General features: G+C 38.5%; 3 protein-coding genes across 9 annotated transcripts in view; 1 reads left to right on the forward strand and 2 right to left on the reverse strand.

Moving 5' to 3' along the window:
• Positions 1-5,211, reverse strand: enkd1 (enkurin domain containing 1). Of its 4 annotated transcripts, none has more exons than XM_077520701.1 (8): positions 4,008-5,211; positions 3,591-3,682; positions 3,260-3,484; positions 3,002-3,168; positions 2,733-2,876; positions 1,172-1,305; positions 962-1,095; positions 1-889 (listed from the first exon to the last, which is right to left on the reverse strand). In XM_077520701.1, the coding sequence occupies exons 2-8, from the start codon at positions 3,673-3,675 to the stop codon at positions 729-731; spliced, it is 1,050 nt and encodes a 349-aa protein (XP_077376827.1). In that variant the 5' UTR covers positions 3,676-3,682; positions 4,008-5,211; the 3' UTR covers positions 1-728. The 4 variants fall into 4 exon arrangements, with proteins under 4 accessions (XP_077376827.1, XP_077376828.1, XP_077376826.1 ...); XM_077520702.1 differs by having other exon boundaries at positions 3,591-3,687; XM_077520700.1 differs by lacking the exon at positions 4,008-5,211 and adding an exon at positions 3,762-3,998.
• vdac3 (voltage-dependent anion channel 3) lies at positions 4,144-14,388 on the forward strand. Of its 4 annotated transcripts, XM_077520704.1 has the most exons (11): positions 4,144-4,284; positions 4,936-4,979; positions 7,536-7,637; positions 9,801-9,872; positions 9,955-10,004; positions 10,919-11,071; positions 11,148-11,200; positions 11,312-11,542; positions 13,032-13,182; positions 13,281-13,338; positions 13,448-14,388. In XM_077520704.1, exons 3-11 carry the CDS (start codon positions 7,541-7,543, stop codon positions 13,537-13,539), a joined length of 957 nt encoding a protein of 318 aa, XP_077376830.1. In that variant the 5' UTR covers positions 4,144-4,284; positions 4,936-4,979; positions 7,536-7,540; the 3' UTR covers positions 13,540-14,388. The 4 variants fall into 4 exon arrangements, with proteins under 4 accessions (XP_077376830.1, XP_077376829.1, XP_077376832.1 ...); XM_077520703.1 differs by lacking the exon at positions 4,144-4,284 and having other exon boundaries at positions 4,866-4,979; XM_077520706.1 differs by lacking the exons at positions 4,144-4,284; positions 4,936-4,979; positions 7,536-7,637; positions 9,801-9,872; positions 9,955-10,004 and adding an exon at positions 10,011-10,388 and having other exon boundaries at positions 10,878-11,071.
• ikbkb (inhibitor of nuclear factor kappa B kinase subunit beta) overlaps positions 14,322-15,986 on the reverse strand; it is a 21,650-nt gene continuing 19,985 nt past the window's right edge. Inside the window, exon 22 of the mRNA XM_077520698.1 lies at positions 14,322-15,950. Within this exon, the coding sequence (XP_077376824.1) occupies positions 15,891-15,950 (60 nt within the window). The 3' untranslated portion in view covers positions 14,322-15,890. The remainder of the gene's footprint in view (positions 15,951-15,986) is intronic.

Consider the following 15,986-nt stretch of genomic DNA (forward strand, 5'->3'; position numbering starts at 1 on the left):
TTCTTTGAAAGAACTTTTATTTTTACTACTTTTAATACAAAGTAAACACAGGTTCGTATCACTGATACTAATTGGAAAAAAAAGTTTAAACAAAGGAGAAATACAGTACGTACACGTCATTTTTTCTTCAACTTTCATGATTATGAGAGCTGGCTAACTCGCTCTGCCACCATACAAATACACAAAACTATAAACTAGGATTTAATCAAAGAAATAATGTTTATATTAGAAAAATAGGTACTATTAGTTACAAAAACGTGTTTGAAAGAAGTTTATATTAACAGTATTGCAATTTGAATTACTTCGTATTTAGTTTCAGTTGACTCTAATGGCAACACAACATTGGTTGAAATATTCATATTGTATGACAGTCAAGTGTTTCAACATTTTTAGGGTTGATTTGTCCATCACATATTTGCTTTAAAAACAACAAAAAGTATATACAAATATAAATATTTATAAGCAGTCTTTTCCCCATATATTTGGGAGCACTTTTCACCCAACAAAATCCTATAATCCAGTAGCAACCTGGATTTTTTTTTTTTTTTTTGGTCATTCCATGGCGTGCATAATTTCTAAATTTTTACAATAAAAAAAAATACTTTTTGAACACTACCATTATACTATAGGTCACATGATACAGTGTAATGCTGCATAATTTAACAGCCAAGTCAAAATCAACTCTTAAATTTCAACAAGTGTATGTCCCATCCCTTCCTCTTTACGGGTTAGGAATTTGTTTTGACATAAACTTTATCCCTGGAAAAGATTTTGATGGCTTCCTCGATCTCAGAAAGTCTCCTCTCAAGATGAGTGCGGCGCAAGCGAACACTCAGATTGTCTGCTTTTAGAGGAAGCAGCAGCAGCTCCGTCAGCAGGGAGCGATGACCTGTGAAGAGAAAAACAGTCAATTATCAACTATACAGTGGAACACATTTAAACTTACAGAATAAAAACTTACTCTCTTTGAGCGTCTTCAGAGTTTCCTGCCTGTCGTTTTCAGCCATCAAAGTGTGACCAACAGGAACAGATGGGTTAAGTTTCTTCCGCCTCTCCTCCTCCTCCTTACGCCACTGCTTCTTCCTCTCCTCTATGCTGTGTAGAAGACAACTGTCAGATTTTGTGACAAAAGACTGTGTTATGTAGATTATTCTTGTAGAAAACGACTCACTAGTGAGGCACCTGGCCCTTAACAGCGCTGGGAACTGGTTTATCCTGGAGGCTTGTCAGCGACTGAGACCTCTGCATGGTCTTTCCTGCTGCCCGCGCGTTGTACTTGATGAAATCGATGCTTTGGCCTTTCACCTGCAAACGAATGCACCATCATGAATCTCACAAAGCAGGCACAAATAGCTAAAATAAAATAAAACCTACATAGTAATATATAGCATGTATTTTGATTCGGTTTTAGATGTTGTCCTCGCAAAATAACAGTCAAATGAAATAAAATTCGAACCAAACCTACACACCGACCGACTGATCATGAAAATTATTATTTTTTTTTTTTAATTCCTAAATTAGGCAGAGCTTGATCTTCGGCGAATGTACACAAGCTTGACTTGATCACGTTCACTCGCAGCCATTGTCACTGAAGTAACCCCCTTCGCTGTTTTACTGGAGTTTGACTGATTTTGCAAGGCCCACATAATATTGTGTTCTATTGCTATAAAAACATGGAAACTACCAAAAGAAAGATTAGAGTCTCTTCTTTCATCAGGAAAAAAAGGTATATTTCTGTTTCCGTTTTGCAGCAATTAGCATTAGAATAAAGCTAAGTTTCATCATTATTCACAAATCTGTTTAGAACGGTGCGGAAATCGGCTTGTTTTCAACATGGTCCTGGTTGATCTCTTATACTCTGCTGTCACCTGCTGGCCGTTTTTGTAATTACTACTGTCGCTTCACCGGTTCTCTGCAGTTCAGAGGCTGCATCAAAAGCCTTCTGTATGCTCCAGCATAAAAACAACAACAACAACAACAACAACAACAAAACAACAACATATAAATACATCTTTGGAGCACTTAAAACATTTAAAATAGAACATGTGTTTTGGGGAGCAAATGTGAACTACTGGATCAAAAAAAATAATAATTATTTTTTTTGCCCTAGTTACACCTGTTTTGAAAGGTGTTTGGGCCCATACCAGAGTCACCTCCTCAGTGTCATCTCATTTCCATCCATCCATCCATCCATCCATCCATCGTCTTGACCGTTTATTCATCACACGGGTCGCGGGGGTGCTGGAGCCTATCTCAACTGGCTTTGGGCAGTAGGCGGGGTACACCCTGAACTGGTTGCCAGCCAATCGCAGGGCACACAGAGACGAACAACCACCCACACGCACAAGCACACCTAGAGACAATTCGGAGCGCGTAATTAACCTTCCATGCATGTCTTTGGAATGTGGGAGGAGACCGGAGTGCCCAGAGAAAACCCACGCAGGCACGGGGAGAACATGCAAACTCCACCCAGCCTAGACTCGATCTTGCATCTCCAAAACTGGGAGGCGGACGTCCTAACCACTCAGTCACTTTGCCGCCTAAATATATCCATATACAACAAATTCAACAAACAAGTTACCTCAATTCCACCTTTACGGATGACCACGACCTGAATGACCGAGGATCTAACAGCCAAAGAATAACTTCATTTTTAGCACTGGGAGGCGGACGTGCTAACCACTCATCCACCCATCTCATTTCCAATGATCAAAATGATTAGCTTTTCTTACTTGCAAATTCTTGTCCTGCTCAGGTGAGCAAGAGTGACGCAAGGTCATCGCAGCAGGGGTTGAATGTGGTCTTAGTGGTACTTTATTTTTAGAGTGGCCCTTTAGAAAGTTTTTACATTGTGGTTTCACAGCTGGACTGGTAACCTGCACAAAAACAAACATGGATGAAAAGTCAGGACATATTTTATGCTGATAAAAAAATATATATTAAAAAATAATAATAAAATCTATCGCTGTATCCCAGAACCAAATGGTCCACGGACGCAGACCTGTAAGTCTTCCATGAATTTGGATTGGACATTGTGGTATTTAGTTGAAGTCCATAGAGCTTTGACTGGAGTGGAACGAGCCCTCGCAGCTTCCACTTCCTTGCAACGTCTCTGGATTTCACGAAGGCGCCGGATGTTGTCTTTACAGAAGTTGAACTCTCGCTGTTCTGACGGGCAAAACCATCAGGTAACAGTGGGCTCAATCAAAAAAAAAAAAAAAAAAAAAAAAAGTCCTAACATAAAAAGAGAGTGGCTTACTGGGTTTGGTTATCTCTGTGGCAGGAAAACAATCAACTTTAAGGAGCTCACTCATGACACCTCTCTGCCCTCGCTCCAGAATGTGGGAAGCGTTGGCGCTGATGCGTGGACGCCGTGCAGGGACACTGGCACTGTAGCAGTCAGGATGCAGGACAGGATCTGGAGCGAGAGGCCCCGACAGCAGGGTCGACGTACCCCGTTTGTTTCCATCTAAGCAACCCAGTGCTGGAAGAAGAAAGTTCTATCAGCATCCTCCATTGCAAAAGTTCCACCAAGATACCTTCTAATTTAGATCGATCCATCCATCCATCCATGCGTAGGCGCGACCAACCTGAAGCAGGTCTTTTGTAGTACTGGGGAAACAGCGACGGATCTGGTGGGATTGGTCCGCATATTGATGAAGGCCCCTCGCACATTGAAAAGCTGTACTGAACATGAATAAAGTCAGCATACACTATACAAATTCATTACATTAATAAAACAGATTCCTGCAAGGGCATACATTCCCAACATTGATTGCTTTCACTGCCATTCCACATATGGTCAGTTTTACAGCGACGTTTAAAGAAATCAAATGAATGAAAATAAAAGGAATCGAAAATGTTGGAAGCTCAACAAGCCATTATTAGCAACTGTGACGTCGGCAGTCCGGATTTGGACAAACAAGCTACACACGTGACTCTTGGCGAACAACAAAAACCACACGATTTGTATAAAATAAACGAACATCGTTTGAGAAGTGTCTTACCTCAGTGTTATTGTCTAGCGCAGGATTAACGTGAGCCACGCAGCTTGATGACGTGTGTTTGAGCCTACGTCGCCATGGCAACGGCGTCAGCGCTGGATATGCAGTCACTCGTACTCCCAGAGCCGGATATTGGTCACTCGACTAATGTTAAGCAAAACGCTCAGTAGTAAAAATTATGGTGGTGTCAAAAAATGTGATATTTTGTTATTCATTTATGTCTATAGCTGTACGAGCATTGGCAAATCTGCAGTAGTTTGCTTCTTTGGCCCTAATAAAGGTTTTGTATTTAATTTCCTAATTATTAAACGTAATTTCAACACTTCAGCTTCAGCATCAATACATTTGGTGAAAAAAAGGTGCCTCGTCATTCCAAAAGTTCAGTGTATTTGCACATTTAGAAAACAAATCAAAACCAGAGCCGTAGAGAACAGAACACTGTTGCCCTCCAGCGGTGCAAACGGGAATCACTTCAAGTAGATGAAAAATACCGAATTTATGATTACAAAAAAATGGGTACCCGTACTCAACAAAAGCGACTATCCATTGTCATATTTTTGATTACACCACAACCAAATGTCAGTTAGATATTTTAAATAACGCAGTGAAAAGTCACTTCATCATATAAGTCATAATTTAAATAAATATGACATCACATAGATTTTTGATGTCATTTAAAGTTACATTATTTTTTTTTGTTTCTTACGCTTCTTTTAACGAATACACAGAAATGAGATATTGATTAAAATCATAATTATAACCTCCTATTTGATATTTATACATTCTAGAATTCATAATGCATAAAAAGTCAACTCAGCACGCAATAAATCCATGTTTTTGTCCAATGTTAATTACACAATTGCGCCGCCCTCAGAAAAGGGTTGGTGTGCGCATGCGTGTTGCCCTGAGCTTTCTCCTTGTCCCACCGCAGCCGTCTTGTCAAACTCTGCAGTCCGCACACATCGCCAGTTAAAGGTAAGAACACTGCACACAATAACTCCCTATTACTTTATAGTTGTGTGCGTTACTACGTTTTGCTACCATCGACACGACTTTTTTTCTCTCTTTTTTTTTTCCCCCTCCTGCTGTCAAGGCAGGTCTTTTTCGAACAAAAACGGCTGGGATCGAGCGCATACAGCTGCTGTATAATATATCATCTCATTCAGGCATACTGATATTTATTATATGCATCTTGTTTTCTGTCCAATGACATCGATTGTTATTTATTTTATCCTCCTTATTGTCATAAAGGCCAGTTTCCACCTGTCTGAAGAAAGAAAGGTCAATGGCTACGTGCACAATGGGTCTGTTATCTCTTGACATCACCCATCCAGGCCACCCTCCTTTCCCTGCCATGAGAGACAAGTGCATTCATTTATAGGATTGCTAACCAGTACGCTGCAGGAATGAGTACTCAATAACGGTCATCATGTTTATAGTCAGAGAAGAGATTGACAGTGTAGTAACTGGTTAAAGTGTTACATCCTTGAACACATGACAAGCAAGCTTTTATCTGACACGCACATTTCTCCTTTATTTATGCCAATACACAGTACATAGATGCGATTAATGGTCTATATTTTTTAGAAATATAATTACATGTGAATATATTTATTTACAACATGTAGCCTATATTTATATTTATCTATGCATAATGCATGTCATATAAATTTGTTACATATTATATAATTTTTTAATATTATACAGAATTATTCTAACATGCACAATAAATACTTATCAAATACGTATTTTTCTGCACAAATTGCATGTATTTATGTTTATTTAAATTTTAAGTTATTAAAATTGTTATACATACTATATGGCATACTGTATATTTTAATATTTTATCATAATTTAAATGTGTACAGCAAATACTGTTAGGGATATTTGTAATATAATTATTTTTAATATAGCTATAAACTGCATGTAATGTTACTACTACTACTACTACTACTACTACTACTACTACTACTAATAATAATAATAACATTCTAAATTATGCTATTTTATGATACATGATATACTCCACTGTGTATTTTCTATTTTTCTATTATATAACAATTGTTTATTATATACATTAATATTTTACTATTACTATCGTAATTTAACTATGCACAGCAAATCCTTATAAACATTTTTATATTTTTATTGTGTTTCTGAAATTCTAATATAAAGTATGAAAATTATTTATTATTAGTGTTGTTCCGATACCATTTTTTGGCCCCCGATACCGATTTCGATACCCAGCTTTGCCGTATCGGCCGATGCCGATACCATACCGATATGTACGTTTTTTTGTTTGTTTGTTTTTTCTCAACACGTAAAAGCTGTTCTGCCATTGGTTCAGAGCATTCAAAGGCCAATAAGATATCTTACATCGGCATTCAGTGACATGTCACGTATCAGTGAATGTCGTGCACGAGCAAGACACAAGATGCTGCATTCAAAGTCCTATATTAGCGTTTGAATTAATGGTATCGGCATGTTACTTGTTAGTACTCACCGATACCGATACCAGTTTTAATGCACATCTGCCGATACCAGTATCGGTATCGGAACAACACTATTTATTATTGCTGTTATTGTATATATTTTTTATTAGATAGAATTATTATTTCTTACTATACCGGTATATATGAATCTTATTATTGTGAATGTTAAAAATGATTTTAGTATTATAATTTAGCTATGCACAGAAAATAAGGATGAAGTCACTTAACTGTCTCTGCATACAAGATAGCATGCAAAGGGGCATTTTAAAATAACAAATACAGTTTCAAGAATGCATTTGTGTCCTCATGTTTGCCATCTTACTGTGGGTAAGCCACTCTTTTCCATTACTTATCAGCGTCTTGTTGACCTTTGAGCCCAGTCAAGGCAGTCATTTGGACTGTTAGCACATGAGGGTCAGATGGAGCGTGGCGCTACAATATTAACACACTACTCGTCCACCCAGACGGACGTTTGTCTTGTTGTTATTCGGCGGTTTAGTAGCACTGAACTTGGAAGACCCTTTTTTTTTTATTATTCTAAGTCCTAGTCACATGTGTGTCAGTGTCAAGTTTTCCCAGGCACTAAATTTAGAGCAGTCTGAAGTGAGGAGGTGGGGGGGAGCACCAGAGGGTCTTATAATCGCTGTGTGTGGGAAAAACATGCTTTTTAAGGTTCATATAGAATTGTCACCCCACAACAAACGTCCATCGTTTCGTATCATGTCTTTTTTTTCTTCTTTTTTTGGCTCTGCCATCATTGGTACCCATCTTTGCCACAATTCCAAAATGGAACCTCTTAAACAGTTGTATTTGAGAGATCCCATTGTCATCTCAAGATCTTATCATGTTCTCATGTTGTGCACAAAGTACAGAGGTGTTTGCAACGTCTACTGCACACTATAATCCAGTAGGTACTGCAACTGCAACAACAAATATGCCAACACTTACAGAAGCTAAGAAAAAAAAAGAAGGAAAAATATATATAGATATGTATGTGATATTGTGTTGCTGCTAGTTATTTGTTGTTCCTCCTCTGAAGAGGTAATGGCGGAGAAAGGAAAGGGCCGTGTGACGCAGCAGCAGCAGAAGGCAGGGAACAAAGACCACTGTGTCACGTGTCACCATGCACCCAAGGGACACGGTGAGTGCAGGGGGGGGGCTGCATAATAAACACACATTGGAAACATGATGGTCCCAAAAATACTGAGCGGAAGGAAGCCTAGCTTGAGAATATTTGGATCCAAGAACTCAATCAGGGACACGGTAACTATCTTAAGGGAGCCACTTATGGTTATTAAAGCAGAGAAATTAACTTGAATGTGTGAAATTGTGATCACAAGGTCACCTTGACAAATCAAGAAACACATGATGATGACTAGCTGATACTTTGTAGGAGTGCTTGTTGCTCACCAGCCACCAAATCTGCTAAATGCTTATGTTAGCGCTTCTGTCATGCGAACCTTTATTCATAAGACAAAAATACACACACTGATACGACTACACGGATCGTGAGTTAGTGAGCTGGCTAGCTACAGTATCTAGCTCCTCCTTGTCTTAGATAGATAGATAGATAGATAGATAGATAGATAGATAGATAGATAGATAGATAGATAGATAGATAGATAGATAGATAGATAGATAGATAGATAGATAGATAGATAGATAGATAGATAGATAGATAGATAGATAGTCACCCATCCCTGGTGTAGCGAGCTCATATTTAGATGCATGAGTACCTAATTTAGTGGCCACTGAATGTATGCTTTCGCTCATACAGCTCATTAGCAGACAGGCTGCCAGCCAGCGCAGCGGACGGGCCATGCGGCATGGTCATCAAGAGTGGGAGGAGAGTAGTCATACATCACCTTCATGATCCAAGCAGGCCTCGCCTCCAGATGGCCAGACTCTTCTCTCGTCCTTCACACGCACTCACTGTGTTTGCTCGCAAATATTTGGTCGAGCCTGTTTATTGTGATGACTTGCGTGCATCACACATTTCCAGGAGGAATCTTGTAGGTTGCGGTCGTTTTTTTTAAGCCCCTAATAAAACTTATTATTAAGAGAAATTAGACTGATTTCAATTCATAAGTGACTACGATTCTAATAAGGACCTGAGGCTGAACTTGAGGCTCTAAAATGCATGTGTGAATAACAATACCTGGAAACAGATGGAGTCCAACCACTCCATCTGCTTATTTTATACAGCCTACGTGAAAGACATGACTGACTTGTTGCCTTTTATGTTGGCCGTTGTTGCTGATTCTGGACATGTGAATACGTTTAAAGATAAATGCTGTGCAAAGACTGATACCTATGTAGTGCTCAACTGAGGAGATATAGTAATAAATATCTTCATCTTCAGTTTTCCTGACTTTTTCGGCTCAGCTTAAATGGCTCCCAGTGGTTTGCAAGTTACTTAGTTATTATTTAACATGCTAGCTATCCTACATCCTGAAAATGTGTCTTCTCTTGATGGCGCAATTTAATAACAGCTCTGTGCTGTGATTTAAATTCCCAAGCGGGGAGGTGACAAAAAGAGGAGCCCTGCTAGCTGGTGGCACACCGGTAGAGAACATTCCAGCAATCAGCGGTTTTAAGCGGATATATTTTCAAGTGTCAGACAGGTAGGGATGTGTAAGATGCTAGCTAGACCAAGTAGCATCTAGCGGGGCTTGGGTGACCTCATTCAGACGAAACGAGAGTTATATTTTCAAAGTTTTTTTGTTTTTTTTATCTATTCTATTCTTTTATCTAATTTTTTTTTTTTTTTAAGAAATGAATTTTTACTCGTTCACATTTGACAGGGTTATTATTAACAAGACTCTTCTATGTTATATGTCAAATTTATAAGAAATATTAACTTTCATTTTACAGGGGCCCTTAATCTTTATTTAATACAGATGAAGGCAAAAAAAAAAAAAAACGCCAGAGGAAAAAAAATGGAGGGAAACATAAATGTTGTAATGTATTTTTACAAGAAAAAAAAAAATGTTCGGAGACTAACTAAAGTTGCATTTGTTACAAGGAAAATAGGGCTAATTTTCCAAGAATAGCATTTATTTTTTTATTTTTTTTACCAGTAAAAGTGAGTAAGGCTAGCAGAATAAAGTGGGAATTTTAGAAATATATATATATATATATATATATGTATATATATTATTTTTTTTCCCGAAGATATCTTTTATTGTTCATTTATTATTTCTATTTTTTTAATTGCTCTAATATTTGGCACCAGTAAAAGTAAATAATATCAGTGTTATACTACTTTTTGCTGCATTTGTAACTTGCATTTGTTTCTTCTCAGACGGAATGGCCGTCCCTCCGGCATACGCAGACTTGGGGAAGTCTGCCAAAGACATCTTCAACAAGGGCTATGGTAAAAACAATTAATCATAACTCATGCGTGAATATATATGCTACAGCTCTTAATTGTTTTCTCTTTTTTTTGATGACATCAGGTTATGGAATTCTGAAGCTGGATGTGAAGACCAAGTCCCAGAATGGTGTCGTAAGTACTTGTGCAAAATCACATCTGGATTTCTTGCAAATCAATTTTTACACATTTTCATCTCTTTTTCTGCCATTTTTTTGTTTGTTTTTACCTTTGTGTGGAAAAGTACTTACTGTGCTTTAAATCTTCAGATAAACGCGTTCTTATGATCTTCTTGACACTATATGGACACAATTATTGGGACGTAGACACTTTACACCTACAGGAAGTGGATGAAAATATGGAGTTGGTTCCTTTGTTCCTACCCTGAATTGAAATTAAAGATCTTCAGCATCTCTAAACATTTGTCCATAAATGATGTTGTTCCTTCCATTTCCCCCCTCTAATGTTGTTCTTTCTCTTTTTCATCTGCTTTTCTTCTTTGGATGTCCGTATCAGATGGTAAGAAAGTGTGTGCACATGTCGGGATTAAAACACAGGTGTTCTGCAGATTAAAACCGTTGTACTGTCATGCCTTGAGATACGAGTCTTGTTTGTTCTGGATCATGAAAAACACATTTTAAATCAACTTTCCCCATTGAAATAAATGGAAATGCCATTAATCTGTTGCAGCAATAAATACTACAATGTATATTTGGCTTTTTTTGTGTTGACGTCACTGCCATCATAAAGTGTTTGAATCTCAAGTTTTTTCTGGCAAGTCAAAGTTAAAACATTTTTTAAAACAAAATCCCCCAAACTCATTAAGTTGCGTCGCTTGTATCTCAAGGCACCACTGCACATGCAAACGTCTATAGCTTGTAGCTTCACCAAAGCGTATCCTCACACACTGAACACCAACCTCTTCTCCACAGTAAAGAAATGATGCTTTGTGTGGGCTCCAATTCCCTCTTTGAGCACTTCCTCTCTGCCTTGAACTGCTTTCACCAGCTTCCTGCCTGTCAACCTCTGCCCTCTGCCTTGTCTGGCAGGAGTTTGCCACATCGGGCTCCAGCAACACGAACACGGGCAAGTCGGGCGGCCACCTGGAGACCAAGTACAAAGTCAGCGAGCTGGGCCTCAGCTTCAACCAGAAATGGAACACGGACAACACTCTGGCCACAGAAATCACCGTCGAGGACCAGGTGCAGGCAAATGGCAAACTAAACGACCTTTAAAGATGAACTATGATAGAATATGAACTTATTTTCTGGTGTGCAGCTGGTAAAGGGCTTGAAGCTTGGTCTGGATACCTCGTTTGTCCCAAACACGGGGTAAAAACTGTCCTCTTCATTATAAACACAACACAATAAAAAAATAAATAAATAAAACAAAAGCAAATGAGAAACATGAATGTGTATAATTGCTTGTCTTCAATCCCGCAGCAAAAAAAGTGCCAAACTGAAGACGGCCTACAAGCGCGACTTTGTCAACGTGGGCTGCGACCTGGTGTTCGACATGGCCGGCGGCCCCACCATCCACAGCGCCGCCGTGCTGGGCTACGAGGGCTGGCTGGCGGGCTACCAGTTGGCGTTCGACACCGCCAAGTCCAAGCTCACCGTGAACAACTTCGCTTTGGGTTACAAGGCCCGCGACTTCCAACTACACACCAGCGTGTGAGTAGCATTATATGCTGTCCAAAGTATCTATACGCTGTGAAATTGATTAATTTTCGGAAACTTTTTTGGTAATAACTCAATTCACTCCCAGCTATTTTCATAGAAGCAATCCCCTTCCCTCCCGGCTGTTTTACTGGATTTTGACTGATTTCGCAAGGCCCACAGAATATTGTGTTCTATTGCTATAAAAATATGGAACCTGCCCAAAGAAAGATTAAAGCTTCTTCTTTTATCAGGAAAAAAAAAGTATATTTCTATCTGTTTCCGTTTTGCAGCAGTTAGCATTAGAATATAGCTAAGTTTTATCATTATTCAGAAATCTATTTAGAATTCTGAGCAATTGAGCTTTTTTTTTCAACGTGGCCCTGGTTGATTTCCTTTAGTGTAATAACTAACATTTCTTCAAACGTTCCTTGCATTTGAGAGGCTTCAACAAAGACCTCTGTATGCGCTAGCATAAAAAAACAAAAACAAACATAAAACGTATAAATACGTCTTTGGGACACTTAAAACATTTAAAATAGAACGCATTTATACGTTTTTGGGAGCAAATGAGTTGAGCAAAACCCATGTCAAAATGACCCTGGATTATTATTGCTGTTCCTGAGAAGAAAGTAGTCCCGAAAGTGCAAACGAAGTACTGTATTGGCTTTGTTAGTTAACACAAAAAATGTTCTGATACTTTTGGATAATTACACAAGACCCCGGGTCAAAATGACCCAGGATTATTATTGCTTTTCCTGAGAAAAAAAAAAGTACTCACGAGAGTGCAAATAAGGTACTGTATTGGCTTTGTTAGTTAACACAAAAAAAATTCTGATACTTTTGGATAATTACACATGACCCCGGGTCAAACTGACCCAGCATGTTATTAGTAATCCAGAGAAACAAACATAACGCATGGGTTGAAAAATTAAGTATTGTCTTTTTTATTAGTAAGTGTGAGTCAATCCATACACAAAAAAAAAAAAAAAAAAAAAAAAAAAAAAGTTGTATCACTTTTGGATAATTAACTCTTTGACTGCCAGGCGTTATAAAAACAAAACAAAAAAATCCACAGTGCCAGCCACTTTTGAGCATTTTAACTCATCTTTCAAGGCAAAAAGAATATTGTTTGCCTTTACTACATATACAATGTGGCTACTCAATGAAAGATCGCATTCCATTCATTGGAATTTTACTAATCATCATTAAACGTCTTTGGCAGTCAAAGAGTTTTAAATACGCCTCCGGGTCATTTTGACCCGGAAAAATAATTGCTGTTCCTGAGAAATGAACATAACACACTGGTTAAAACAAACTATTGCATTTGGCTTATACACATTTCTGACACATTTGGATGACTAAACGCCCCGGGTCAAAGTGACCCAGCGACATTATTATTGTTCCTCTCAACCAAACATAACAGGATGGTTAAAAACAGTAATCTTACATGTTTTTCTCCAATTCTCCTTTTGTCACCATTTGCTCTGCTTGACCACTACAGCAACGACAGCACGGAGTTTTCCGGGTCTATTTATCAAAAGGTGAACAGCAACATGGAGACTGCCGTCCACCTGGCCTGGACGGCCGGAAGCAACAACACACTCTTTGGACTGGGAGCCAAATACCAGTTGGATAAGGACTCCTCTCTTTCTGTAAGGAATAGTCACATGAGTAGTCTTACATTGAATGATGTCCCTGGGTGCCACTTCCTGTTTATGGACACTCACGACGGTTGGTTTTCTTCACACAGGCCAAAGTCAACAACACCTGCCTTGTCGGAGTAGGATACACACAAACCCTCAGGCCAGGTTTGTTTTTCTGCACTGCGTTCATTTTCCTGAAATGGAGCGGCAAGTTTAACTCTGACCAGCCAATCAGAGGACGGAAAAATCTAGCCGCTTCCTTCTTTTCCTGCAGGAATCAAGCTAACGCTCTCAGCGCTCATCGATGGGAAGAACGTCAACGGCGGCGGACACAAGATGGGGCTAGGCTTCGAGGTGGATGCGTGAAGATGCCGAGAAGAAGAAATTTCATCGCAGAACGCGTGAAAAGAAGAAAATGAAAGAGGCGAATTATGACGCCTCCAAGGTCCAAGCAGCAACACTAAGTCACATCATCACACACACAAAGTCTAAGGGCTTGTTTCAATGCAATACCATTTAAACTGATTGATAGCTGTTCATTTTGTGCTATTAAATTACAAAATAAGGGAGATTGTGGCTGAATGGTTCATGTCCTTTTGTTGAATCCTTGAGTTGGAAATGACACTAGACTCACATGATGATGAGACTATGAATTAAAAAATAATGGCATGTTTGTGTGTAATTGTGCCAAAAGATTCGGGATATGACTCATTTTCAAATGTTTTTTTTTTTTTTTTTATTCAACAATCTTGTGTCATTTCCAGCTAAAAGACACCCCATTCTCTTTGACTCAAAATGTGCCAACTGTATTAATTATATTTGTTGTATTTGTACAAAAATAGGATTTGATGCTCCTTATTTGAATTTCATCAACTCCATTTTGTATTACCACACTAACCGTGTGTGATTCAATCACATTTTTAAGCGAAGACGTGACTTCATTTTCTGCCACTTTGCCAAATGCCTATCATCAACAGCGCAATAAGCAATGTAATGTCCAAGTGAGGAAGTTTAACATTTAACTTCATCATTTCACCTCAGTCGCTCAAAGGTCTATCCTTCTGAGTCCTAAACCCGTTCAGCCTTTAAACAGTCCATATTTTACTTCATCTGTGTGTTATGCTTTATACAAGAACCTTAGTCAAAGGTTACAACCTAGGCTCAAAACTGGTTTTTATTTAATCAGTGGAATAAAAAAAAAAAATGTCTACAAAATGATGTGTGCTTTTGTGCCATTATAAATCTTGACATTAACAGAAAAAAATATCACAAAGTGCAACATTCAAAATGACATCACTGCGTCATTATTGCAGTAATAACGGGACAATGCAACATGACAGTCGAGTGACAGTACATTAACAACTCTCTTTAGTACCAATAGATGTTATTTGTGGAATGGATTAAAAGTTTCCCTGAGCTGATCATGTTTTTTCGTTGAAAATTTCACTTAATGTGACAATTGATGAAATGCCCTATTGTGCAGGAGAGGTGTGCAAACTTTTGTGCTCAGGGCAAAATCGTTTTTTTTTTTTTTTTTTTTTTTTTTTTTAAACGGACAGATGGACCAGGTCATTCGTGGATGCAGTTTAAAAGTTAAAATGTGTCTGAAAAAGAGTATTTTAACAATAAAAAAAAATACATCTTTCATGACATTTTTAAATGCCCGATTGATTTATAGAATATATATTGAAATATATATATATAACTTTTTTAAAACCCATTTGTCCCAACCCGACTGAACTGTGAACCGGGTTCACAACTAGTTTTCATGAGTGAGAATGCTGCAGATGTAACGGCCAATAAAAAATATCTTATCACGACCTTTCAATGCAAAAATTACATTTTACGCAAGGCCTACCAAGCTGTATTAATAAATTATAATTTATATTTTGTTTTAGAATAATATTTAACCGCATTTCTAATTTCTTATGTACCTGAGGATTAAAAAGCAAAGTGTAGAGAGCCTCTGTCATGCAAATGCAATGAATGCAATCTGTGGCTTCTGAAATATCAACACTCTCTTCTTTGAATTTTGGCCATCATTTTATAATATAGCTACAAGCAGCCACTGCAATCCACTTCTTTTTTGGCAACAGCGCCATGTTTTTTGTGGTCCAATAGAAAAATAATACAGGACAGTACACTGTACTCGCCTCACAATGTTGTTTCCCAATAAAAGCACCAGGCGACCGCAGTTTTAATGCTGCAGTGAGTTGGCGCGTTATGCTAGGTTGGTTAAAAAAAAATGTACCGGGCCATAGGTGGTCCCTATTTTGCCCACCGCTGCTTCGTGCTGTAATTCTACTGTGACACTTGATGATGCTACAATACACATACATGGTGCAATCGTTGTACACGCCATCAAATGTGCAGTTAAATTACGGTAGTTTTGTGGATTGTCACGACCTGGATCAAAGGGTGACGTTACACTTAAAAACTCCCTCGGAATTGTCTGGCAAGCGCACGTCTCACCCAAAGTCAGCTGGGAAAAGGGTCAGCTCACCCTCATGAGGCTAAATGCCGATTACCGGGGACTACAAAAATGAGCAAGACACTCTCCACTAACATTGTTATCATAATCACATTGTACATCTTTGATTTGGGGCCTAACGAGACACAATTCCGCCTCATTATGTTCAAATAAAACCGCTTTTAAGTGTGCACAAACGTGTATTTTGCGCTGATATCCACACGGTGGCAGCAAGTGGACATAAATTCTAGGAGAGATCTCTGGAGAAACTGTTGCTCCCTTGCAGCCACGTCCACTCCCTCAGCATCTGGCACACAAAACATTGAGTGAGAACGGTCGTGTT

This window comes from Festucalex cinctus, chromosome 5, assembly GCF_051991245.1.
Source record: "Festucalex cinctus isolate MCC-2025b chromosome 5, RoL_Fcin_1.0, whole genome shotgun sequence".
In the NCBI taxonomy this organism is placed as follows: Eukaryota; Metazoa; Chordata; class Actinopteri; order Syngnathiformes; family Syngnathidae; genus Festucalex; species Festucalex cinctus.